The sequence below is a fragment of the Solanum lycopersicum genome, chromosome 1 (genome assembly GCF_036512215.1).
Source record: "Solanum lycopersicum chromosome 1, SLM_r2.1".
Taxonomy (NCBI): Eukaryota; Viridiplantae; Streptophyta; class Magnoliopsida; order Solanales; family Solanaceae; genus Solanum; species Solanum lycopersicum.
Genome location: NC_090800.1, coordinates 797,415 through 824,086, shown reverse-complemented (window position 1 = coordinate 824,086; position 26,672 = coordinate 797,415). Strand labels below are relative to the sequence as shown.

The following is a 26,672-nucleotide window of genomic DNA, read 5'->3' as shown; positions in this document are numbered from 1 at the left end:
TAATATGTAGCTCAGATGCTTTTAAAACTAGCTCAGATACATAATATGTAGCTCGGATACATTATAAAATAAACCGATACATAATATATAGATCGGATACATTAAAAACTAGTTCGGATACGTATAAAATAATTTAGAATTAGGAGAGAAATTATAAATTTTAGAGATTTTTAGAAATAAAAGGGAATATTAGAAATAAGGAAAACATAAGACGTATGTTTCAGTATTTTTTTCCTTTTTATTTTTGAGGCACATTCCATATTATATGGGGCTTTTTTTTTTTGTTTAACATGAAAATTATATATTAAATTGATTAAATTGATGATTGTGTAATATTTTAAATTTTAATAATTTAAAAAATAATTAAATTTCTTTGATTTTGATTTTTACCAAAAATGAGGCACCTTCCATATTATATTGGGTTTTTTTTTGTTAAACATGAAAATTATATATTAAATTGATTGAATTGATGATTGTGTAATATTTTATTAAATTTTAATAATTTAAAAAATAATTAAATTTCTTTGATTTTGATTTTTACCAAAAACGAGAAACATCTTTACCAAGATCTCCACATTTTAAATATAGGAACTACCGGTCAATCTTATACAAAAATGAAATAATTGAAATTAAATATTTTTTTTTAAAAAAAAGAACATCACTAATTGATTATAAAAAAAAAATTACAAACAAATATATATTTTCTTCTCTAGGAAAAAAAATAAGAACTATGCTCCATTATTCTTGGTCATAAATAGCTAAAATATCTTTTATATTACAACTAATATTCAACCCATTTTAATTTATTTTTTTGTCATTTTATTGTTATTTTACGTACTAAACCCAAGCAATATAAATAATGGTTTAAAACTTGGAAGTTCTTTTTATTATTCTTATATTTCTCTCTTCTAGTAGTTGGTTTCAAATTAATGAAACCTAAATATTTTTTCTCCTAATTTTTTTTTTTCCATTTACAAAATTTTCAATTTTACTTTACAATTTGTATTTCTCTCTGAAAATATGGCAATGGCTGCGATTTTTCCGGGTGAGTTAAATAATTTAATTAATTTCTAGAATTATATTTCATATTTGTCGCTAAATAGTTTATAGCTGACATATTTTTTATATTATTCACTGTTAGATAAGATTAACGATGATTCTTTTTTATCGATAGAAATTGTTTGTCACTAATCTTGTATAATCCTAGAGTTGGTAAAATAGTAGTATTAATTAAAACCAAAATTTTCATGTCTTTATTTTCATATATTTTTGAAATTCTCGATATATAACATATATATTATGTAGTTGTTGACTACATATTTTATTTTATTTTCTTCAAGGTATATATATTTTTTAAATGCTTGGCTAGTAATAATTATTTTTTTCTTCTTTTATTACTATTTTGTTAAATTAGTAGATTAAATCAATTAATTGAACACATATGTTAGATACCTAAATTTCAAGTTGTAGTTTTGACTAGTTATATGATCATATTAATTATATATGTACAAAAAGTACAGTGTCCGATACTTATATTTAATTTAAAACCATTATAAATATAACACGTCTGGCTATGATTATTACAATAATAATAATAAAATAAAGGGTGTCGGATATATATTATTACTATTAATTAATCATATAGTTACTACATATAAATCATTTCAATTCAATATTATAATAATTCCCGCTATTTATTTATTTATTTAAAAGAAGGATAAACTAGATCATTGGAAACGTTCATGATGAACTTTTTTTTTTATAGAAAATCCCACATTTCTAATAATAAATAATAATATCCATCAGAAAATTATTTTTTTATAATTAAAAAAATATATAAAATAGCAGACAAATATATAATATTGTATGTGTATAGCCAACTAGGTAACTTTTCTGTTCTAAAATTTATAAATTTAAAATCTTAATTTTGCCTTTGAGTTAAAAGAATTATTATTGACTCTAAAATTGCACAACAAATTAATATTATGTAGAGTTAGTTACCTACCAATCAAATGTGCAATATATTATATAAACAAAAAAAAAAAGAATGGTAGTTGTGAATATTTGGTCGAAATGTAGTATTTTCATGTTGTTATCAAACATAATAGAAGAAATAGTTAGATAAAATATTTTAATTTTTGAGATTTATATCGAAATTATCAGATGTATGAATTTTCTACGTAAATTATCACTAAATATTTTTAAAAGTACACCTTAATTATCGATTAGTTATTCACTTTTGCTACTATATATTAATCGATCAACAATTATAGCATAGTGAGGAATTATTAGCAAATAAATTAGAAATTACTTTATTGCTTGGCAATTATTATATAGCTATATATTGGTCCATTGTGACTCCTTAAATTTAAAATATCAAGTTAATTTAGTCTAATTTAATATCTAAAATTAATCAGATACATTTTGAGAAATAAAAAAAAAAGATAGACGATTAATTTAGCATGAAGGGAGTAATTATTAGTATTATTTATTAAATATATAACTTATAGTATATATGTCCATATGTTCATCCCTCACACACATATACATATTTTATGACAATATGAGTAAGATTGAACATCACATTAAAAATTGAAGACAATATAGTATATCTAGAAAATCACCAAGAGAAAAAAAAAATTGTTTTGGCATACAAATATCAATATAAGAATTCAATTTATATTTATATAAACATGGGAAGATAATTAATTAACAAGGCATATGTATGTATATATATATATATATATATATATATATATAAAATCAAACATTCTTTCATTATTCATCCATTGTCTTGAGATTATTTTGATCATATGAAGGTGAAGATGAAGCCATAAAATGATCAAAATCTTGCAATGTACCATTGATTTGTTGATTTTGGCAATTCATGAACATGTCTTCATTGATCAAAGAATTCAAGAAGGAGGAGAAGACATCGTCCGCGCAACAATTCATTTCATCATCTCCCTCATCATGAACCACAATATTCATATCATCATCGCGATAATTGGCAAGCATCACATTACTGCTCTGATACTGATAATCATCATCAGGACTCGTAGTTTCTCCAGGACAGTTATTATTGTTGATGCTACTTCTTAAGGGTTCTTTCATTTGGAAATTAGGAGTGTAAATGGGGTTTGGAATATTAATTGTGTTGAGATTATAATTATTTGCTAGTTTTGAGGATGAAGAAGGAGAAGAAGAATTAGCTTTGTTTGTAATAATGTGATTATCATCACTATTAGAGGAATTAGGGTTGTTTAATATTAATGGTTTGTGTGTTCTTGGATCTATTCCTTGGTTGATTAATTTCTTGCTAAGGTGGGTATTCCAATAATTCTTTATCTCGTTATCTGTTCTTCCGGGAATTCTCCCTGCTATCAATGACCACCTACAAAAAATTCCGATCAAAAAAACGAATTTAAAGTTTTTACACTATAGCATTTTTACACCATCAAGCTAAGTTAACTTACAAGGGTCGATAAAATTTCATAACAAATATAATATGGTAACATATGGAAAAATAAGAAAAAATAAAACCTCATTTAAGGAACAGAACAAAACATATGGTTGAGTGAAAAAATATGTAACTAAATATTAAAGTTGATATTATTAATCACCAAAGGTTATTGGTTATACGATGGAGTGATAAGTACAATCTCTTCAGCTAGCTCCTTAATCAAAGATTTCAAATTCAAGTTCGAGAAATGAATCTATCTTTGACATTGTGTTTTAACTCTAAAAGTCGATTGAAAGGTGATCGGTCAGTTGAACATCTTTTATCTAAAAATATATATTAAAAATTGCTTCTATAAATATAAACATATACGAAATCTTAAGTTCCTTATCTCTAACCAAAATGCATGACACACCTTTCAGCGCAAATCCAAATTTATTCAGCCCAACTAAAATAATCAAACATCGAGTGTGAAACAAAATATATAAATCACAACAGAGGATAAAGAAACCCTAATCAATCAAGCAGATGAAAAGATGGTCAGTTGAACATATACCAAAAAAAAATATACATATATACAAATATGTTAAAAAATTACTTTTCAACAATTATTAGTGAAGTTCCTAATTTCTCCCAAAATACATATATATAAATATGTTAAAAAGTTACTTTTGAACAATTCTTAGTAAAGTTCCTAATTTCTCCCAAAATGACTTTTTTTTTTGAGGCAACACAATATATCGAACATCAGATGTGAAACAAATTAAATACATAGGTTAGCGCGCAAGATAAAGGAAACCCTAGTTATATAACTAGCAAATCTTAACAAATAATTATAGACAGACAGATAGATAGATAGATATAGATACAGATATATATATAATTGAAATTAATTTTGAAGGACCTGTTCCCGAGGAGGCGATGGAGCCGGAGGATGAGATCTTCCTCCTCCGGCAAAATATGTCCGCGTTTAACGGAAGGGCGGAGGTAGTTCATCCAACGAAGGCGACAACTCTTCCCACAACGGAAGAGTCCCGCCTTCTTTGGGAGTGTACGCCACCGCCCTTCCCCTTCTTTACTGACGTAATTCATCAGTAATTCGTCTTCTTCTGGTGTCCATGGACCCCTTTTTAACCCTATTTTTGTACAACATGGTGTTACAATTTTAGTTCTCGATGATAATGATGATGATGACGATGATGATGGTGTTCTCATTTTTTATTTTTTTTGTGGTTGAAAAAAAAATGGAGATAATGAATTGTTGAGTTTTTGGTTTGCATGTTAATTAATTAAAGTTGGGTGAGAGTAATAATGTCTAAGTTACTAAATTTGGGTGGGGGTGGAAATGGAGTGTGTTTTGTTACGTATGTTGCATTTAGAACAAGTTTTGGTTTTAATTTAGTGGAATTTTTAATTATTTTTTTAATAAACATTTACAGTTTGACTAATTTTACAAAGTATATATTATATATCTTTAATCAGCATAACTATCGAGTAATTCTATCCATCTAAGATATAGATGGATTGGATGAGAAGAGTTTTTTGTTTTTTTAATTAGATCTTAATATACTTTATTGACCATGTTTTATCTTCATTGATGTGGTTTAAATTATACCTCTTTTTGCCTATTTTTAATTTTTATATTGTGCTTTTTGAAAGTCAATTTGATTAATTTTTAAAGGTGAATCAGATAACATTAATGCGATAATTTAAACAAAAAAATTAGATATTCAAAAACTATAAGAAAATTACTATAAAATTTTGATTTTTTGCATATCAATATGACGAAAAAATATATTGTCAAATGTCAGTCAAAATTTCTATAATTTGACTCTAAAAACGAAAAATCATAAAAATTTAAAATAGATGAAGAGAGTATGTGATATAAAAACTTATCCGCAATCGATATTTAATTACATTAAAATGAGCAATAGTTTGAGGTGAAAGAAGTTAATTGGGATTGTCTCTCTTAAAATATTTAGCCATGGAGATTTACTTGTTGTATGCCAATTTTATTTTATTTTTTTATATCTATTTTGTGGTTCGATTAATCTTAATCCATGCCTAGATGCCTCATTATATTAGGATACATTAAAGTATTCTCTAGAATATTTTTTTTAAAAAAATTATTCTAAAGTTTATATTTATGATCTCTGATTAATGATCGAGAACTTGTGTATACGATTATATGTCAACTTAATTTGATAATATAAAAATTATTGACATTATCGGTATACCAAACGTAAAGTCAATATTAATTTGTATTATCCAAAAACAGCTCAAGTACAAATTAATATTGATGGAAGTTGCAACTTGGTTTTCTTCATATAATGTTATGATATAACTAAAAATAGAAGACTTGATTAGATGCATTATTAACCTCTTTTTAGATAAAGATAACGATATTATACATATGAAATGGGACTCTCAAATTTATTTTACTTGGAAATGAAATATACAAGCAAAAAAAATAATTTAATTATTTAATAAGTCTCATTATTTGGTAGGAATTTAAGTAATGATATAACACATGAAATTTTGAATTTGATCAATAATCATAATTTTACGATATTAATATTCACAAAGTACGTTTAGTAATTTGAATATATGTTTTTATATGTTGATTAGTTAATATAAAAATGGTTATGTAACAAATTTGTTATGGTGGGATGCTTATAAGTATCTCTATATTCTTAATAATAGGTTGGTTTAAATTCGGAATCGAGTTATTTTAAATAGAGAGTTTTACCCCTCTTCGGTCCCTACAAAGCGAGATATTTTGACATTATATGAGTGTCAGATATCAGACGGAAATAAAAAAAATGGTTATAGATCTTATATAATCGCAAAATTTAATATATTTTTTATATTATTTATTTTTTAGAGGCAGCAAAAAAGGTGAATTGTGAATCTATTATATATTACTTCAAGTTTGTTAAGTAAAAAAAAATTAAGATTAGAAATAATTTGGTGTAAATATTGGATGTGAATAAATTTATGTCTTTCGATTTAACTTACGAAGAAATGATAGTAATTAATAACTTATTTAATCAAGCTTTTAAAATATTAAAATTTTAATTTGCTTGATTGGATATATATTTATTTAGATTGGTTCACTAAATAAATTAATAATTCACTTAAAAGACTCAAATAGTACATTTAATTCTTGTTAAAATGGCAAAACGTATAAAAGTAAATTTTGAGATGTATATTTATTGGACGCAAAAAATAGACAAAAATTTAATTACTCTATTTGTCACATAATTAATTTCAATCAAAAAATTCCACAGTAGGAATTACTCATTATAAAAGAAGCAAAGCATAGTGACATTTTGCCTACCCAAAATTACTTTGATTAATGGCATCACCAACCCAATATTAAATAGTTTTATAAGAGGAAGAAAAAAATATTTTTTTTATAATTTATCGCTATAATCCATCATTAAAGCAACAGAGTTTTAGCTATAAAATTTATTTGTCGCTAATTCTTATTTATTTTTCAGAGTGATTATAATAATAAAAAGTGATAAAAGACTTCATTATTAATCAGATGAGGGTTTTTTTTAAGAAAAATATCAGTAATAATAATAATAATTAAAAAATAAAAATAAATAAACTGTCAAAATATATATATATATATATATATATATAATAGTATTTGAGGTTTCCTTTTTCTTCTGATTTTTCGATAGTCAATGTTCATATTGAGATTTGACGGAATACAAATCGAATTTGAAAAGTCTAATGTTATTTGTTAAATACTTCCATATCCAAAACTAAGTAGGAAGTCTTAATATCTAGTACTTTATATCAAAATTACAATTTTACTTGCCTTACATAAATCATATCCTTACTCAAATACGTAACATAAAATTGTATAATTCCTTCCATATTAATATCACATAATTTTAACTATATTTATTCATAATAAATCGATTTTAAAATTCAAATATATCATATATCGTTCACATAAATTAAAACAAAAGAAATATGAACATCGTAGATCCACATTTTGTTTACTATATTGGGCTTTAATTCATATTTTATTTCCTTTTAACATATTAAAACATTATTATAAAAAAAAAATTAAAAAACCTTTTTTCGAGTTCAAGTCCTATTAGGGTTTCTACTTTTTAAGCCCTAGGGTTTTATTATATATATTTATCTCTTTCTCTTAATCTATACTTTCATTATCAATTTTATTATTTTCTTCTTCTAATAATTATTATGGATTCTGATCATGAATTTTACGATATGTATTCTGCTGATGAAGAGGAAGATTCCAACAATGTTGATGAATCCAATATAGTTACTTACGAACAAAAAAATTACAAAATTTTGAAGGATTTCGATATTCGTCAGCTCGTAAAAGAAGATATATCGAAAATCTCAGCCATCTTATCCGTCCCACGGGACGTTTCGTTAGCACTCCTACGTCGTTATAATTGGAAGGTTGATCGAGCTAACGAAGAATGGTTTGCTAACGAACAAGAAGTTCGTAAATCTATAGGTATGTTTTTATGCGATAACGATAATAATAACTACGTTCCAGTGTCGAAAAAATCGAAAAAGAATGATAATATTGTGAATTGTGGTATATGTTTTGAGGAATACAATGATGTGGTTTATGCCACGTGTAGAAAACATCCTTTTTGTAAGTTATGTTGGGAAAAATATATTGGTGCATCGATTAATTATAGTGGCCCTAATAAATGTCTTGCTTTACGATGTCCCGATCCATCGTGTGAAGCTATGGTAGGTGAAAGTATAATAGTTGAATTAGCATCGGAGATAGATAAATCGAAATATTATGATTATTTATTTCGATCGTATATCGAGGAAAATAAGAAGACTAAGTGGTGTCCTTATCCGGGATGTGAATGTGCTATCGAATTTGAGATAGGGAGCGACGATTATAGTGTGATTTGCGATTGTTCTAATGGTTTTTGTTGGAATTGTTTAGAGGAGATTCAAATTGCGATATGGTAGCTAAGTGGAAGTATGTAAATGAAGAAGAATCCGCAAATACAAATTGGTTTAGGACTTTCACTAAAAAATGTCCAGAGTGTGATAGATCAATCGAAAAAAATATGGGATGTATGCATATGACATGTAGATGTGGATATCAATTTTGTTGGTTATGTTTTAAAGAATGGGGTGTTTGTGCTAGTCGATGCAATCGATACGAGGAGAAAAAAGAAGTAACGAACGCGAAGAAGAAGATTGAAAGGTATACACATTATTACGAGAGATGGTTATCGAATGGAAAATCGAAAGATAAGGCTCTGAATGATTTGAAGGAGATGAAAGAGGAAGGGTTGAAAAAGTTGAGTGACGATAATTCGTTACACAAGGAAGAATTAGGGTTTATTATTGAAGCTTGGAAGCAAATCGTCGAATGTAGGAGGGTTTTGAAATGGACGTATGCTTATGGATTTTATTTACCTAAAGAAGAAGAGGCGAAGACACAATTTTTCGAGTACTTGCAAGGGGAAGCAGAGGCGGGTCTAGAACGACTTCATCATTGTGTGGAGAAAGACTTGATGAAACATTTAGGGTCAGATGAGATGGACTATACTGATAAAGGATCTTATAAGAAATTTGCTAATTTTCGATCGAGAGTTATTGGGCTGACAAAAATTACTCGAAATTATTTCGAAAAATTGGTCATGGCATTAGAAAATGGACTAGAAGATGTGACTAATAATCCAACAAAAAAAATTGAACAACCAATGAGTAGTAATAGCACAAGCAATAATATTATGTGGATGTGTGATAGGTGCACATTTTTGAATGAAGATATTCATACAGTTTGTCAAATGTGCATTGAAGATTGAAGCAGGTTTAATTTATTAAATTTATAACTTCTTATTTTTATTTTTGATTACTTTTTTTTTTATTGAGAATTATTATAGATTTTATTTTAAGTTTGAAGTTGTTTTTTTTAATTAAAAAATATTGTGGTGCCTAGAGTTTGATTTTGTTTACTTTCATTTGTTTTAAGCTCTGACATTTATGTCAAATTTATGGAAGTTTCTTGAATCGAGAACTATCGGAAATAGTATTTTTGTCTCATAAGGTAGAGATTAAGTTTTGTATATAATACTATTGTCGTTAATATTCGGTTGTGTTAAGATTTTGATGTAAGATTTGCATAGTACGTTATTGTTGTTAAACTTCACTTGTGTTAAGCTACTTCGATTTATGAAGAACGTGTTTTTTTTAATTTATCTTATTCTTTTCTTATATATTTTATTTGTTTTTCATTTTCTTTACTTGTATCTTAAATTGAAGATACGTCAAATGTAGCAAAATATCTTCAATCTTGTAATTTTTATATATGTTAGGTGAAAGCCGAAATAATATTGTTGTTATAAAGAAAAATGGATCATTCTTCTTTTAAACAGACTTGAAAAGAAAGTAAATTAATTAAAATGAGGAATTATAGAGTTTTTTATAATATCAATTCAAAACATATATGCAAATGCCTGTTTAATTACCTTTACGTAGTTTACAAATATATAAATTTCATTTTTTTTAAAAATTAAAGATTTCATACGCAAATGCCTGATCAAAGTTAAACTGTTTGACTCTTGATAAAATAAAACAGACAGAGGAGTATAATTTACATCAAGGGGGTTGAAGAAATTCGACTTAGGATTGTGAGTTCGAATCATCAAGGAAACAAAAAAAAAGATGGAAGCTTCTACGGAGCGGTAAAAAATAGAAATAAATGCTGAAATTTTCAGGTCCAATATGCTGTAAAACTTCAATACTGTTTCATAGTTGCACTAAAAATCAGACAGTATGCTATATGTGGCTAAAATAACAATTGTTCTAAATCACATTTAACTCTTTGTACAAAGTAAAGATCTCTATTGAAATCTTTCATGTTTTGAATTATCCTTCATGATGAAAACCTCAAACCTACAATACCAGAAAATCCAAATATCCTAAAACCACTTGAGCAGCCAGCAATATACAAAAGCTATCGTCGTGTATGTGTTTTGATCGAATCTGCAACGAGAAACATCAACAGTGAGTCATTTCTAAAAGAAACATCCATCAATTGGCACAAAAAACCACACCTACTTCATCCTATACTAAGTCCTCCCCTTCAACGAGACGTGAAGGAATGAACGAACGAAGATCAGAATTCTCACATATGTGATGGAAAACCAAGCACATGAGTTCTATACAATATAAGTCCTTTTTTTACACCTTCAATCATCATGTTGCACCTATGAACCGATGTATGTGCTACCAGCAGCATAAACAAAATTAATATCTTAAACATTATGTCCACTCAAAATCTTCGTATAAAATGGAACCAAACAACTCTGATGAATCTTATAAGATGGAGAAACTTACCTACCTATACACGATCAATCTCCACTGAAATTAGTGTATCTCAAGTTCTCTGAGGGATTGGTTAACCTCTCAATGCCTCCTGAAAGTCAAAGACGTGATATTGGTTATCCGAAGAGAATAGCAAAAAAGTACAGAAGTCTTGCTTTGGGAATATCCCACATACCGTTTGAATCGAGCAAGTTGCCAGTATCTGTTGCTAAAAAGGGAGTCCTAGAGTAGCTCCCTAATATATCTGAACATGGTCAAAACGAATATAAAGTATGCCTGATTAGCATCAATACCAGCTCATTTTAATACCTGAAACGTTGAAAGTGAAAAAAGGCGAACCCAGAGATGCTTGGTGAAATTACAGAGAAAATAGGGAGAGGAAGACGCATACCAGAAGTATTAGTGAAATCAGCAGTCAAGTCTGAGAAACCAAAATTTTGAGGTATCTCCCCTAGAAATCCAAACGAAGAAGTGTCAGCATCCAGAAGAGGTTCATTAAGAGGTTGTGTGTTCGACTCCACACTGCTAAATGATGAAACAGATGCATCGCCCATTGCAGAACGTGACTCCAAGTAAGTGCCATGAGGACCAAAGGCAAACGGAGAATTGCCACCATAGATAGGTTCTGTCTTAATAATCCTCCCATCCATTGTTTGTCTCATCCCCATGTTAGAGGGCTGGCCCAAAAACATATTAGGAGGACCATCAGTTTTCCTGCTTTGAGAAGGAATATCAATTGATGTTTGCATGCAAGAGAGAACAGATGAGCTGCTGTTACTGAATGCATTGGGTCTATCAGCATGTACAGGTTCGTGCATGCCATTAGGCTTTGCAGCAGTTCCAACATTTTCGGCAGCACCGCAAGTTGAATTTTGATGCACTGCAGTAAGGCAAGAAAACTTAACATTAACTAGAGACAACAACACAGCTTCTCAAATGCAGGTTCTAACAAGAACACAGGTAACAAGCAAATAGAAAGCAATGAAGATAAGGATAAGTCTAGACAAGAGTTTAGTGGCAGGCTCCAAACTGAAAACAGTGCTCATCATGCTTGTTGCATAAAAGATCAGACAAATTAAGCTAAATCTTTTTGATAATGTAATAAATTTCATTAAAAGGGGACAAGAACAACAATTGCCCTTATACAAGAGGAAAACTAGACAGTGATGATACAGTTTTCTCCGAAAGGCACCCAAACTTCTATACAAGTGGAAACCTCATGGATGCAACAAATAAGTAAGGGGTAAGAGGCTATTCCATAATTAGCATAAACCACATGTATATGAATGCAACCACATCAACAGCATCAGAATTAATGAGACAAAGCAGGCATTTGATTGCAGACCAAATGGAAGAGTCTGCCAACCAATTAGTTTTAAGCGCAGTTCTGGTTTATGCGACATTTTGAGGTAACTGCATACAGTTAAGAAGTTGGATGCTACGTATATGCACAACAGAACATGAACTGCCCAGTTACACAAGTGATTTTTGTAGCTAATCAGTGACAAGATACTGATTGATGCATGAGACCTAAATGCAGAAAGGTTCACTAAGTATCCATCTTACTTGGCATAATATTACACCCATTAGACATAGGTAGAGAAGCAATTGCACTTGGAACTTGCTGCGTCATCTTCACCTGTTCCGAAAGCAACCTGTTGAATTCTATTATTTGCTCTTTCACCATCAGCTTCAGGTAATATGCTTGGAAAAATTCCTGATTTTCTTCTTCTAGTTTCTGCCAAACTGAAAAACAGCGAGAATATTATAATGTTAAAAGAGTTGGGAAACCAGAACCACATAAAGCTGTAACTTGCTACTCGTCTGTAGGCAATACTGGAAACAAGGACAAAATAAAAAAGAAGAGGTTAGTATTAATATCATCTTTCCTCAAATCAGTTTCATATTAATATACCTACTAGAGCTGCAAATGCTCCTGAGTACATTCATAAGCAGAGGAACAAGACGGATAGTAAAAAATAACTTCAATTGCTTCTAGAATGACACAGGTATATGGCAAAGGTAGCAGCATTACTCCCAGTGATGAGTTCAGATAATTAGAAGTGATCAAATTAACAGAAATGTCAAGTTCAAAGGAAATCAAAAGTTCTGAGCTGAACATTATAGAAGCATTTTTTAAATGTGGGAATATCCAATTCTGAAATATTACTTCAAACTCTTATTACTGTTCTGGAAAGTTCAACAGATGCAAAATAGCATCCTAGACCAGAAAACCAAATTTAAGCAACCCAGTCCAAAAGATGAAACTAAGTTATATTTTGTTTTCTCATTTTTGGTTTTAAAAAGAATATATAGAAGACACTGAGGTTCTTCTACAAGTCTTACGAGACTCGTCTTTTTCAGCAGTTCTCAGTAGATACTTTCTTCTAGTTTAGCAGTTTTTGCATTCTTTTATCTGTAACTGTGGCTTCACAGCTTTTTATGAATTTATTACAAGCTTATTACCATCTCAAAAAAGTCTTTTTTTAAACGAGAAAGAAAGAAAAAGAAGACTTGTTACTACCGAAGCAATGACTCACTGTATTTACATATGCATTCATACAATTATTCATCAGCAGTTATTTGGATGGACACAGATTAACATTACACTGATCAAGTATTTTAAATAGCCTCACTAGCACACATATACATCTAAAGTATAGCTGTTAATAGCAATCTGAATTTGTGAAAATAATTTCTTTGAATCCTTGATACTTCAAAATAGTGTTAAGCTTAGGAAGCTGTTAATAGCGATATTTGTGAAAAGACTGATCTTCGAAGTTGAAAAAAAGTATACAATATTTGTGAATAGACTTATCTTAAAAACTGAAAAAAGATTATACGGCCACTAACTTTTCTCTAATTTGAGATTTGTGTTTTTATTACTCGTTATATTAAAGGGGATATGGGGAATGGATTACAAGTTAGGGAATAGAACCCTCACCATCACCAATAACTAAGTGTTAGAGAGTCAATGCAACTATTCAAGAATATTCACATATGATGCATTCATATCATTTATTCATCAGCAAAGGAAGCATTCTACTGTAAAAGTTAGAGATAGAAAGGAGACAACAGAGACAGCTAAAAAACGGCACAAAAACAGAGAAGGGCAGTGAGATTTGTTTTAATCATTTGGCAAAGCATCAGCTGTGTGATAGAGAGCTAAAACTCATGGACAAAAGAAACTCTTTATGATAGTTTATGATTGGAAATTTCTATGTACATTCAATTGTTTAATAATGTCATCTCTTATTTTCAGGAAGTGTGAGAAATATTGGCAGCCATTATTAACCATAGGAAGCTTTGTGATCCTTATTTGAATCTCTTTTGGAACCTGTGTTACATGAATTGCCAAGTTAAGTCCTCACTCCACATTAAATGGAGGAAGTGAGTGTATGGATTGAAAATATAAAACATACCGAGTTCAGTAAATGTAGGCTCTATGCTGTCCTGGATGAAGAGAGTGTTCACGACTTCTTTCCGACTCATGTATTGCCGAAGACAGTGCTCAATCCGATTTTGCACCTGAAAATCAAAATAAGCATCATCTTTTCACGCATCTATGCGCAGATTCGTGATTATTCAATTTGGAACAGCTGGTGATTATCTAAGTAAGATACCCAAGCTTCTTCTTTTTGGTATTGTTTAATAAGGAGGGGTTGAAATAGCAATATTAGAGCCTAGATGATGCAGTATTGGTTGAGTTCCATGTTATTAGTGATAACATTTTATAAAGGTTCAACTGAAATATAAACATAGAGATGCTCTAAGGAACAAAGTCCAAGGATTTTATTAGTTGTAGATTATCGTCAATGAGCCAGCAAAATGTTCTTCCACGCAATGGGGAAGAGAACCGAGTACAAATCCTTGGTGTTTAAGAGAAGTGATAATTTTGTTTCTTGAAAATGATTAATAAATGAGCACAAATCTAACCAAAGACAAAATAACATGTGGAAGATCACAACTCATCTAAAAAAAGATTGTGCATACCATTTGTATTTCTTCACAGGAGACTTTAGGTCCATCTCCGCTCGACATTTTTGAGGCCCCAACTTTAAACTATTGCAATAAAGCTCTGTACCACTTTTTCAGTAGAAGTGTACACCCTAGCTTCCGTGCACCATCAATGAGAGTAATTCAGAAAGGTAGTCACTTAAACCTATAATCCAGCTTCACCGAAAACGAGCTCAGATCAGCAAATCACATACAACAACAAGAAATAACAAGAGATATTTTAATGAGGATGCAGGGACTGACAAGATTCACCAAAGCAGTCAAACTGATAAACGACAGGTTATAAAGGGAATAGTGACTATGTAGGATATGAGAAATGATGAGCTTAAATGCTTACAAGTACAACAACAAGAAATAAAAAAATTGGGAGTGATATGAAAGGATCTTCAGCCTATGTTTGTTTGCTGCAGTTTAAACACCAAAGTCATATGCGAAGAACATATTGTGATCGTCACAATGAAAAAAGACACTCCAAGAAAACATGAACCCCAGAAATATTAAAACCAACAAAATGGACAAACAAACTGATTATCAATTGAACTAAATACAATCATGAACCAAACTGAAATACATCTAAATAGAGAAAAATGACGTCAAGAATAAGGGAAAAATAATCCGAAAGCATTGAACTGCACAAAACAAACTGAAATCAATGGAACAAACATAGTATCAAGAACCAACTGAAATGCATCAAGATAGAAAATACATAAGTAAACAACGCAAACCACAGCTACTAGGATAAATAGTCAGAAATTCCATGCTACTACTTACTGAAAGACAGAAAAGAGATGCAATTGAAACTAGTCAAACTGATGAACCCTAGAGCAACAGGTCATTAAAAAGGGGAGCAGGGTCTATGTAGAGGATAAGTAGCGATAAGCTTAAACGATAACAAGTACAACAACAGAAAATAAAAAAATGGAATGAATGAGAGAATTTCAGCCTGTCTTCATTGCCAGCAAGTTTTTAGGAAACCCAGATGAAGCTCAACTAACATCTTACTAGTCAGTAGAAACTCAAAATAATAGTACTTGTCACTAAAATTTGTTTGTCCTTTGTTTACACATAAAACACACAAATATAAAACCATACCATGGTGATATGGAAACCGGTGGTGCCGTGGTGGAGCTAGGACTTTCACTAAGAGAGTTCAAAATAAGAATAACTAATCACACAAATTGACCAAAGTGATTCAATATCGACTATTCTACTCCTAGTGTATATACAACAATATACCAAGTGAAATCACACAAAGTGGGGTTTAGGGAGGGTAAAGCCATACACAAACCTTACCCCTACCTCTTGGAGGTAGAGAGATTGTTTTCGAAAGAGCCTCAGCCCAAGTGAAGCAAATGAAAGTACTAATGGAAAGCAAATCTACTAGATATACAATTCAACAAAAAAAGAATTTTTAACCATAACGAGTGTAATTTGCCGAAGGCCTTGGTCCTACCCAGCTCTGCTCCCTATGGTGAACTACATACTAACTACATCACAATTTAAATGAAAACAGAAACCCACAACTCAAAAGACATTCAACTGCAGCGAACAACCCGAAATCGATTGAACAAACACAGTATCAACTATCAAGAACCAAACTTTAAACAGAATAGAACAAAATAACTTCAATAAAACAAAACCCCACAAATCAGAAAGCATTAAACTGGACAAAACAAACTGAAATCAATTGAATAGACACAGTATCAAGAACCAAACTTTACACCAATAACTTCAAGAAAACTAAACCCCACATATCAGAAAGCATTAAACTGCAGCAAACAAACAGAAATCAATTGAACAAACACAGTATCACTATAAAGAACCAAACCTTAAGCAAGATAAACCAAAATAACTTCAAGAAAACTGAACCCCACAAATCAAAAAGCATTAAACTACAGCAAACAAACAGAAATCAATTGAACAAACACAGTATCAACTATCAAGAACCAAACTTTAAACACAATAGAACAACATAACCTCAAGAAAACTAAACCCCACAAATCAAAAAGCATTAAACTGCAGAAAACAAACAGCAATCAGTTGAATAAACACAGTATCAAGAACTAAACTGTACATACATCAAACTACAGAACAAGTACAATAACTTCAGCAGAACAACTCACCTAATTGAGTAAATTTTAACAAATTTTCTTCCTTTCTGATGCAATTCAAAGTGTTTTTAAGTGAATTGAAAGAAGCAGAAGAAGAGTTGTATAAGGATTTTGATTCAAAAGAAGTTTCTTTTTATTGAAGAAAGGGAAAGGTAACAAGTGATGACGTGGCTATTTCGCCATTACATAAGACTCTCTTTGTGCTTTTCCCTCCTGTAATTCCACTCTTATTATTTATTTTCTTTCTTTTTTCCCCTTTTAGTAGTAAACTTTTTTATTTTTGTTTTTTTCGAACATTTGATATTCACATCAGAATCTGACTCATCTAGACTCACGTCATGTAGCATTCTATTCAAGAGGAAATGTATTCTATCGAGAATATTTTCATACTAGCTTGAATTCGAGAATCCTAATTAAGATAAAAAGCAGATTTTTCCGCATAGTAGTCTGACTCAGTTGGATTCACATCGTGTAGCGCTTTATTCAAGAGGAAGTGTATACTATCGAAAATTTTGAAATTTTTTTAATACTAACTTAAATTCGAGAATTCTGATTAAGAAAAAAGCAGACTGATACACCGTATCAGATCGTTTGATAGTTATGTTTAGTTAATTATTATAGGTGCTTTTTGGAAATTTGAACAACTTTTAATTCTTGATGGGCTAAAAAAGGAAAATACTTATGGTCTATTATTAAACTTTAGTGAAAAGTATATTTTATAAATAAAAAAATAATAATTGGGGCTTAAAGAGTAAATAGGAATATTTTTTTCTTTTCTTTGTGATAATTTTTAATTTGATATTTGGGTTTCTAGATTTAAAACTTATTTTTTAAAAAAAAAAAAGTTGGCTTTTTAATCTTTTCCAAGTTAATGGGAGAAAAAAAAAAGTGTAAAACAGTCCATTATCTTTAGACTTCTAGCTAGACATAAAATTATTATATTTATTAGGGAGGAACATTAAATATTAGTAATTCTAATAATTAAGATAACCCTTCAATAAAAATAATTGATATGCAAATAATTTTATGCTATAGATCATCACTTCCTTATCGTTATAATCGAAGATCGTAAATATTTATTTATTTAGCAATATGAATATTATAGTATTGTCTTTCTCGCAAAAATAAAAAATCATGTACATGATAAAGTTTTGTTCATATGGAAAAGAACGATAAAATATATAGAGTTTTTTTTTTCCTCGATCGATTTAAGCAATATAGCTTATGAAATATTATATTATTTCTAATATATCCAAAAAAATATATATATTAAAAATGCTCAATAGCTTGATTTGATAATAGATTTGAGAAAGGCCTAAAACAATTATAACTTAGACCTTGTGAAAGTATCGAATCCTCGAAATATGTGTAGCTTACATACAAAAACGAAACGATATTTTTAAAGAATCGGAGAAATCCCTAACTTGGACAAAACATTTGGTAGAGCATAGGGAGATCCCAATCATTATTATTATTATTATTACTACTATCATGAAAATTGTCCCAATATTCATTGACTCCATTCATAGCATATAGTGATGTTGATATTTGTCTTTCAACATTCATATTTTCGAATTGAGTATGATCTTCGATAATCTCCTTTGGTACTACGTCATGAAAGTTATCAACATTTTCATCGTCAAGAAGAATCGTGTCAAAATCATTTGCAAATGTTGATGTATGATCGAAATTTGAACATGTTATTTGATCATAGAAGTTCAAATCCGGCTTATATGCATCATCATTCGATATTTGAGTTTGTTGATGAATAGTTGATGAAGTCGGAATACTGCTGCTACTAGTACTAGTACTTTTGTGATTGATTTTGTTGAGACTTTTCTTATGGTTGATTAGGTTTCTAATTTTCATAGAAAGAGCAGGGCTAACAGGGGTATGGTTATGGAAATTCGTTCGAGCATTTGAGCCTCGAAGGAGACAAGCAGCTTCATCGTAGGCTCGAGCAGCTTCTTCAGCAGAATCAAACGTTCCGAGCCACATTCTAATCTTTTGTGTTGTGTTCTTGATCTCAGCAACCCATTTTCCAGAAGGTCTTTGTCTTACACCAACAAATTTTCTTTGTTTTTGATGTTTAGGTTGTAGTTGTTGTTGTTGTTGTTGTTCCATATGGAAGTTAAAGAGAGAAAGAAAAAAGATGTTAAAAAGGACTAATAATAAGGAGAGGAAATAGAGAGTGTTTGTTTAAACAAAATGAGACAATGTTTAGGTTGTTTATATAAAGTCTTTGGAGTTTATGGTTAGCCTTGTTTTCATTTACTTGTTCTTTCATTAGTTGACTGAAATATCAAAGTGCATGAACCGCGTCGAGTTCTGGTGGAGTGGATAAGATCGTTCTAATCTAAATCGGGAGTCTTGTGTTTGAATATTGAAAATAGGAAAAAAATTTATTTATACGAATCATACGTTACTTCATTCAGTTTTATATAGCGAATCTGGAAAAAAAAATAGGGATCCTACGTTTCTCCCTTGAGTCTTACATAGCGTGAATCTTAATTAGTTTATGTCTCAATACACTAAAAGAGAAATAAAAAGAAAAGTCTGTATTGTGATGGGATGGATAAGATTGTTCTATTCTTAATCAAGAGTTTTGTGTTCGAGCACTGAAAATGGAAAAAAAATTACTTATGGGTTTCTTATTTTCCACTTAGATGAGTTGTACTTAACGTGAATCTAATTTAGTGAATGTTTTAATACAGATATCAAACACAGATACGGAATCGAAAAGAAAATGTGTGTTGTGGTGAGAAGATGTGGGAATATGTTATGTCATGAAGGAAAAATGACTTGTTTAAGATGAATGATTAAACCAAATTATATTTGTTTAAAATTTATTATAATGTTTGTTTAGTTTGTTATATTTGCTATATTTTTGCTCTAAGTCTCACACTTATGCACGTTCTTTGTCTTTTTTGGTTAAAAGGGGTGGAAAATGATGCCTTAGTTTTTGGCATTTTATCTCTTAAAAGATTCTTTTATTTTTATATAATAATAATAAAATAACAATAATAATTAATATTTTGGATTATCAAAATACCTAACATATCAACTACTATATGTCTAATTAATTAATTGTCTATGGAATTTTTTTCTTCTTTTTATTGATTTTCAATTACTAGTAATGAACTCATGATGACATTTTTGTATGTATTTTTTTAAGTATTATACTATATAGTAATGGAATTGTTCATCATCCTTCTTAAAAGGCAAATATTGTCCTTTTAAAAAAATCGAGATGCTATCGCAAAAATATATATATTAACAAAGAGGTTAGAGTCTTTATCGTTATTAGTTAATAGTCATTTGATTTAATATTGTTATAGGCTTTAACAACATTTATAAAAGAGTATTAATTGCTGCTAAAAATACATTTTAGTGACAATTAAATTATTATCGTTAATTAATCGTTGTTAAAGATTATTTTTGATATAGTATGAATATCATTATCAATACCTACAAAAAAAACTCCGATATTTTTCTTAATAAAGAGTAATCTTAATTTTCATCGAATACAATAGAAATAAAATGAACAGAATCTCCCGTGTTGTTAAAATATGAACACTTTTCTCCTTAATGAATTTTAATGATAGATACAACTCTAAATTAATCAGACTATTGAATACCAGCGTTAAATATCGATATAAATTTCCAAAATAAAAAAAAGATTGAATTACTCAACTAAAAAGGAAAATCATAAAATCTTCAAAATGTATAATTTTAAAGATTTCACACACATAAAAAATTTGAGACATGCTAGGCAGTACATGATTCTAGATACCATGTCACAAAATACAAAATATATAGTATAATTATAATAATAATAATTATTACTATATTAAAAGAAATAAAAGTCAAATATGGTCTAGTTATTGACAAAAAATAGCATAATATTTGGTAGATTAATTAGGACAATTTTGTAATGTGTCAACCATAAAAAAAACTAAGTTGCAATCACGAACCTGGCCTGCTATTTATATTTTATTTTTTCATCATTTTTTTAAATAATTTGGTCATCTAAAATCTGCCATTTGGATACATATAATACTTCTAAAAAATTATAAAAAAAAAATCATCCAATAAGTATAATGTTAATTTCATGGAGACTATATAGTAGATATAATATTAGAATCTTTTGGTTGCACGCTTCATTTTATAACTTAGAATAACAACTACTAAACCTACTAGGTTTCTAATTCGTAAGAATTATATAGCTTCGATTCATATTCCGTATGTATAAGTTAAAAGTTCATTTAATAAGTTGTTATTTTTTTTGAATTTGGAACTTATGAACTCAAAATTGTAGTTTCGGAGTTTTTGTGTTAGTTGAGAATAGTATTACGAATTATAAATGGAGTTTATTTCTTCGATAGACGATCGACTAAATAGATGAAGTAGCTGAGAATATACCGTACTAATTAAATTGGGATCTATTTGAGCTAAAAGATGCCTAAAAATGGAGAAATGTCACATCAATTTTTGCTAGTTATATATAAGAGGGTGTATACATGTCTAAATATACATATAAATTCAAATTTTATGATTATTATGTCACCTATTCTTTAAATAAAGTACTACGGAGAATGGTCATCTTTTGTAAGGCCTAGTTAATTTAGTTCATAATATGTCTTCTTTAACCAAAAAATAAAAAAATTTAGGTCAATAACAATAATGATTTCCAAAAGTATAAATAATATATACGTCTCGATTCCAAGTTTAGTAGTGGATTTAATGTTACATTTTTATAAGTAGTTCAATTTCGAACTTGTGAGGGAACCCTTAGACCAAGTATCTAAATGTCTCACGATTGAGATTTTGAATTGGCCAAAAAGCTTTATATTTGGACAAAAGTCTATCATTGCATAATCTTCTACCTCAGTCGATTATATTTTAAGTTAATTGAGTAAATGTCAATAGCAACAGAATCTTTGCTTTGGGTCCATATCACGAAATAATAAAAAGATCTAAAGCTTTCTTTGCTCTATTTTGAGCCAGAGAATAAGGTCCAATGACCTATACTAATTAAGACGTGCATTAAGATCTAGACGTTTGAATCTGAAATACAAAATAGTTAAGACTATTTATTTTCTCAACCTCCGACGTATAGAAGTAGTTTTTGTTCAAAAAGTAATAAATATAAAATCAATCTCACATTATATCAATAAAAATGTAAATTTTTCTACACAACAATTGATGGTGATATTGACTAGCGATGATGACTATGCGTGTCGATTTGGAATGACGTTAGATCATAGATGATCGCGGATAGTATCTTAAGGTATATTAGTACAAATAAATGGGCTTCATACTTTTGGGCCACAACTTCAAAGCCCACTCCCCAAAAACCCTAGCTTCCTCTATATAAATAGAACCACTAACCCTACATTAACTCACATCAGTTTCAGTTTCTCCTCTTCTGCAGCTGCAGATCGAAATCTTCAAAAATGGTGATTTATCTCCTAACTTCTAAATAAAGTTGTGTTTATTTATATATTATTTTGAGTTATATATGCTTCTTTAATCTGGTTGGCAAAAAATATTTTATTTTTGATCAACTCGTTCCCTTGAAGCAATAATAATTTGTGTTGTTCCATTTATTCATCTTTCTCCTCATTTAATTTAATTTTTTTGTGGAGAATAACTGGAATAGCTATATTATTTTTTTGCATGATATTTTTTTTTCGATGAATAAACAATGATGAGTAATTTTTTTACAGTTACAGACCTGTAATGATTTGTGAAAATGATCGCAAAAAATTTGAACATCTAAGGGACTGAGTTTATTCATCATAATTTTTATTATATCATATTATATGATAACAACGGTGATGATCAATTTTTTTTTACAGTTACAGACCTGTAATGATTTGTGAAAATGATCACAATTAATTATGAACATCTAAGGGACTGAGTTGTTTGTCATATTATATTTTTACGAGATAACGATAAGGTTTGCGTAGATTTATAATATGCTTTGCTAATTACATATTTTTGTGTATCACACTTTTTATAGTGTGATATTTTAGTAAGTGAAGCTATAATAAAGTTCCCCTCGCTATCCTTTGCATCTAATTTTTTGTGGTGTATTTGGACGTTGGGGTACTACATGATTTATTTGTAATGTTTAAATTTTTTTTATTATAATGATTAAATAATTATTTTATTGTTTTTTTAATTATTATTTTTTTGCCAATGATGATCAAAATACTGTGAGAAAATTGTGAATTATGTGTGATTTTTTTGGAAAGTAGTATGAAAATTCACAAAGAAAATAAATAATTTTTGAATTTACATATTACTCTTAGGAAAATCTCAAATAATTCACATTGTGTTTTTTGTAGTGTAAATATGAAGACATAATATCATAGATTCACAAGATATATCAAAATGTCTTTTGTAACGAAATAAATGAAATTTAGGACATAACTATTTAATGTTGTATAATCCTACAGATATATAGACATTCACGTCAATATTGTAAATATTGAAATGCTCAAAGTTCGAGTTTGTTATAACAATTTGATAAGTGTTATATATTTTGAATTATTTTCTTTTTTAAAAATATTTAAGTTTATTTTTTGGCGTATGAATTTTATTTATTATTCACCCTATGAACATCAAGCAATCTAGATCGAAAGTGTATTAGTTATACATCTTATAATACTCAATATACGATGCTAGTTAATTACATAACATCAAAATTTGTACCAAACAATATAGTACTGTATAACTACCACATTTTATTACATAACATCAAAATTTGTACCAAACAATATAGTACTGTATAACTACCACATTTTGATCGTTAGGTAGCTATTAGTAATGTAGAAATTAATCATAAATTAATCTTATTTTATAAAAGTATTAGTTAATGAATAAAACAAGGCATAAATTCTCTTATAATGTATAAATGTACTAGTTGGATAGTTTTCTAAATTGTCAATCAAACTCGTATTAATTCATAAATAAATAGTAAAAAGAATAATATATTTTTGAACCATCATAAATGGTATGCAAATATCCTTGCATTTAGATTGCAAATACTCTCTTGTATCATAAATGGTTTACGACAGTTTAGATATATTTATCATTTTTTCTTAAATAAATAATGTATCATTCTACAAAATATTAGGGGTAGGCGTTCGCTATTTTGGTTCGATTTTTTTTTTGGTTTTTGATTCTTGTAAATTGTGTACCGAATATCAAATTTAAATATTTTGGTTCAGTTCAGTTTTTGTTATTTCGATTTTATTAATTATGTACCGAATACCTGGCTGCTGGTCGCCGGTTGAAGACTTGAAGTCGTTGCCATCGGCTGCTGCCTGTAAAAGGAAGTGGAATAAGAGGAGGCTGGAAGATGAATATTAAAAATTAAATTAGGAATATAGACATTACATAAGTTTCACATTATTTTTTTAAAAAAAAAATTATTTAACATTTATAATTTTTAATTATTATTATATAATTTATATAAATTATAGTATAATATTTCAGTTTAAATTGAAATATCAAAAATCGAAATAATACGTATCGAAAATCAAACCAAAATATAAAAAAGTAAATTGAGTACCGAACTGAGAACTGAAATACCGAAATCGAAACTCTGAAAAAATTTGATTCGATTTTGTGTTTCAAATTTTCAATATTTATGCAACCTCTACAACATATCATATAAATTATACGAAAATAAATACATAAAGTTCTTTCTTATCGAGCTACCTAACGACCCCTTAAAAGACAACCCAACCAAGCTTTGAAATAAATGGGCTTCATACTTATGGGCCTAACTTCACGACTATGTTAAAAGCCCAATCCCCAAAACCCTAGCTTCCTCTCACTCCACTATATATAAATAGAACCACTAACCCTACATTTACCCACAGTAATAATTAATTTCTCCTTCTCTGGGCAGCTTTTAACTTCAAAATAAATTTATAGTTCATATTTAAATCTTTTGTATTTTATTAAGTGAAGGTATAATAATGTAGTATTTTTAATTTTAAAGCTTTTAGTTTTTATGTATTAGTGTGATACTTTTTATTTATCTTTTAATTATTATCTTTTTGTTTTTTTTAATTATTTTTTTTTTGCCAATGATGACTTCGGTTTAGGGTATTGATCCAACACTATAAAAAAAATGTGAGTTATACGGGATTTTTATGTGAATTAGTATGAAAATTCACAAGTAAATAAGTAACTTGTGAATTTTCATACTAATTTTGGGAAAATATCCGAATAATTCACATTTTTTTTAGTGGAACCGTGATTATAACTACTATTTCTGAGGCCAATTTGATGATTTGTTTTAGGTGGTAAATACAATGGATTTATAAAGTGGGAAATTTTTCAAAAAAGGATTTGTGAAATTATATTTATATATATTGATGTTAGTTTTTTTTAAAATTTTTTTAATTATTATTCTTTTGCCAATGATGACAGTGTTTAGGGTTAAATGATCAAACTCATGATTATGATTATACTATTTTAGGAAATACAATGTATTTATAAAGTTGAATTTTTATAAAAAAAAAAAGAATTTATGAAACTATAGTTTATATTTTACTTTATTATAGTGATGATATAAGATGTGTCATGATGTTCCTAATTAAAAGACATTTAGGTATGGATAAATGGTTGAATAAATAATTTAATTATGAAATATTATTTCAAATCAGACATATTTAAATAGTCTTTAAAATTATCATACTTAAATTATCATACTTTACACAAAATAATTCTTGTGAAATTAATAATTTGCATCGAATAATTAATACGGTGATATAATACAATTTTGATCGTAGCCTCAACTAAACTCTCTTGATTTTATTTATTTATTTATTTAAATGTGTATTGTACTTTACTTGACTTTGACTTAAAGTATAAGTGGAAAAAAAATGATACTATAATTAATTAAAATCAATTATTAAAGCGCCATCTTTTTTTTTAAGTTTACTTAATCATATAACATGTGATATAATCCAATTTTACTCATAAATTATATATTTAATTATTTAATATTTAATTGCAAAATTTTAAAAAAGCTCTTTGGTTTTATCTATTGAAAAAGAAATAATGAAAATGACAAAAGAAATGGCGTTTACCTCAACTTCTTAGCCATTCTTCTTGTTACATTTGTGACATTTGCATGGTCTTAAATTTATTTATCTTTTGAAACTAAATTATTTTTTAATTTTCATCCGTTGTTCGATATTTGAAATGTCGATTAATTTAAATTCACGTTATATAAGACATATTAAAAGGAAAAAGTTTCTTAAAAGATTTTTTTTATATTCAAAATTTGAATTTGAGTTTTTTGATAGTAAGTGAATGTTAACCATAACAATAATATATTTAGTGAAATTCTATTAGATGGGGCCTAGAAAAGATACAATCTACGTCATCATTTTCACTATCTCGTAAAGATAGATAAATCGTTCTTTTTTTTGAATTCGCTCTTCTCTGTTCTTGGTCTGAAAATAAAGAAAGACCCTTCAAATTTAAACTCGATTATGCTTCGTTACCTAATTCATTGATTAAAATTAAGAACTCGTCAATTTCTGGTTATAATGATTTTTTATCAATCGTATACGCTTTTTGTTCAAATTCTTGGTAATCAATATTCGGAAGAAAGATAGTATGAATCCTAAGAAAAAATCGTGTAAAATATTACAGACTATGATTAGTATTACGATAGGCACACTACCAAGACTAAA

The 26,672-nt window shown here is 28.6% G+C and overlaps 3 protein-coding genes, 1 long non-coding RNA gene, 3 other non-coding genes and 1 pseudogene across 13 annotated transcripts; 5 read left to right on the top strand and 3 right to left on the bottom strand.

The window, feature by feature from the left end:
• Nucleotides 1-2,670: 2,670 nt before the first annotated feature.
• LOC101243923 (transcription repressor MYB5-like) lies at nucleotides 2,671-4,725 on the bottom strand. Its single transcript, XM_004228884.5, has 2 exons — nucleotides 4,365-4,725; nucleotides 2,671-3,394 (listed from the first exon to the last, which is right to left on the bottom strand). Exons 1-2 carry the CDS (start codon nucleotides 4,673-4,675, stop codon nucleotides 2,779-2,781), a joined length of 927 nt encoding a protein of 308 aa, XP_004228932.1. The 5' UTR covers nucleotides 4,676-4,725; the 3' UTR covers nucleotides 2,671-2,778.
• Nucleotides 4,726-7,626: 2,901 nt separating this feature from the next.
• LOC101244221 (probable E3 ubiquitin-protein ligase ARI8) lies at nucleotides 7,627-9,431 on the top strand (annotated as a pseudogene).
• A 771-nt stretch (nucleotides 9,432-10,202) lies between these two features.
• LOC101257399 (uncharacterized) lies at nucleotides 10,203-17,396 on the bottom strand. 7 transcript variants are annotated; one of them, XR_011212265.1, is made up of 8 exons: nucleotides 16,960-17,179; nucleotides 14,813-14,992; nucleotides 14,242-14,347; nucleotides 12,386-12,565; nucleotides 11,211-11,699; nucleotides 10,995-11,128; nucleotides 10,832-10,910; nucleotides 10,203-10,477 (listed from the first exon to the last, which is right to left on the bottom strand). XR_011212265.1 is itself a non-coding variant. In XM_004228608.5 (8 exons), exons 2-7 carry the CDS (start codon nucleotides 14,858-14,860, stop codon nucleotides 10,846-10,848), a joined length of 957 nt encoding a protein of 318 aa, XP_004228656.1. In that variant the 5' UTR covers nucleotides 14,861-14,992; nucleotides 16,960-17,396; the 3' UTR covers nucleotides 10,203-10,477; nucleotides 10,836-10,845. The 7 variants fall into 7 exon arrangements, 4 of the variants coding, with proteins under 4 accessions (XP_004228656.1, XP_010316296.1, XP_010316309.1 ...); XR_003245101.2 differs by having other exon boundaries at nucleotides 10,836-10,910; XR_011212266.1 differs by having other exon boundaries at nucleotides 14,813-14,981.
• Nucleotides 16,591-19,071, bottom strand: LOC101244520 (ethylene-responsive transcription factor ERN1-like). The gene is made up of 4 exons (XM_069291343.1): nucleotides 18,383-19,071; nucleotides 16,814-16,852; nucleotides 16,665-16,728; nucleotides 16,591-16,605 (listed from the first exon to the last, which is right to left on the bottom strand). Exons 1-4 carry the CDS (start codon nucleotides 19,069-19,071, stop codon nucleotides 16,591-16,593), a joined length of 807 nt encoding a protein of 268 aa, XP_069147444.1.
• A 3,279-nt stretch (nucleotides 19,072-22,350) lies between these two features.
• LOC109120141 (uncharacterized) lies at nucleotides 22,351-23,521 on the top strand. The gene is made up of 2 exons (XR_002027646.3): nucleotides 22,351-22,406; nucleotides 22,809-23,521. It is a non-coding gene; the product is annotated as an uncharacterized lncRNA (long non-coding RNA).
• LOC112940785 (small nucleolar RNA SNORD25) lies at nucleotides 22,648-22,743 on the top strand. The gene has a single exon (XR_003245051.1). It is a non-coding gene; the product is annotated as a small nucleolar RNA SNORD25 (small nucleolar RNA).
• On the top strand, nucleotides 22,801-22,876 carry LOC112940786 (small nucleolar RNA SNORD25). The gene has a single exon (XR_003245052.1). It is a non-coding gene; the product is annotated as a small nucleolar RNA SNORD25 (small nucleolar RNA).
• Nucleotides 22,929-23,069, top strand: LOC112940815 (small nucleolar RNA snoR136). The gene has a single exon (XR_003245080.1). It is a non-coding gene; the product is annotated as a small nucleolar RNA snoR136 (small nucleolar RNA).
• Nucleotides 23,522-26,672: the final 3,151 nt, after the last annotated feature.

Coding starts and splice junctions, on each gene's coding strand:
- LOC101243923 (XM_004228884.5), bottom strand. CDS start 4,675: ATGAGAACACCATCATCATCGTCATCATCATCATTATCATCGAGAACT. Junction 3,395..4,364: donor CATCGCCTCCTCGGGAACAG/GTCCTTCAAAAT, acceptor AATTTTTTGTAG/GTGGTCATTGATAGCAGGGA.
- LOC101257399 (XM_004228608.5), bottom strand. CDS start 14,860: ATGTCGAGCGGAGATGGACCTAAAGTCTCCTGTGAAGAAATACAAATG. Junction 14,348..14,812: donor CCTGTGAAGAAATACAAATG/GTATGCACAATC, acceptor TTTGATTTTCAG/GTGCAAAATCGGATTGAGCA. Junction 10,911..10,994: donor CAACTTGCTCGATTCAAACG/GTATGTGGGATA, acceptor TTTGACTTTCAG/GAGGCATTGAGAGGTTAACC.
- LOC101244520 (XM_069291343.1), bottom strand. CDS start 19,071: ATGGAACAACAACAACAACAACAACTACAACCTAAACATCAAAAACAA. Junction 16,853..18,382: donor CTCCCTATGCTCTACCAAAT/GTTTTGTCCAAG, acceptor TGTTTTCTGCAG/TTTAATGCTTTTTGATTTGT. Junction 16,729..16,813: donor TGGGGTTTAGTTTTCTTGAG/GTTATGTTGTTC, acceptor TGTTTGCTGTAG/TTTAATGCTTTTTGATTTGT.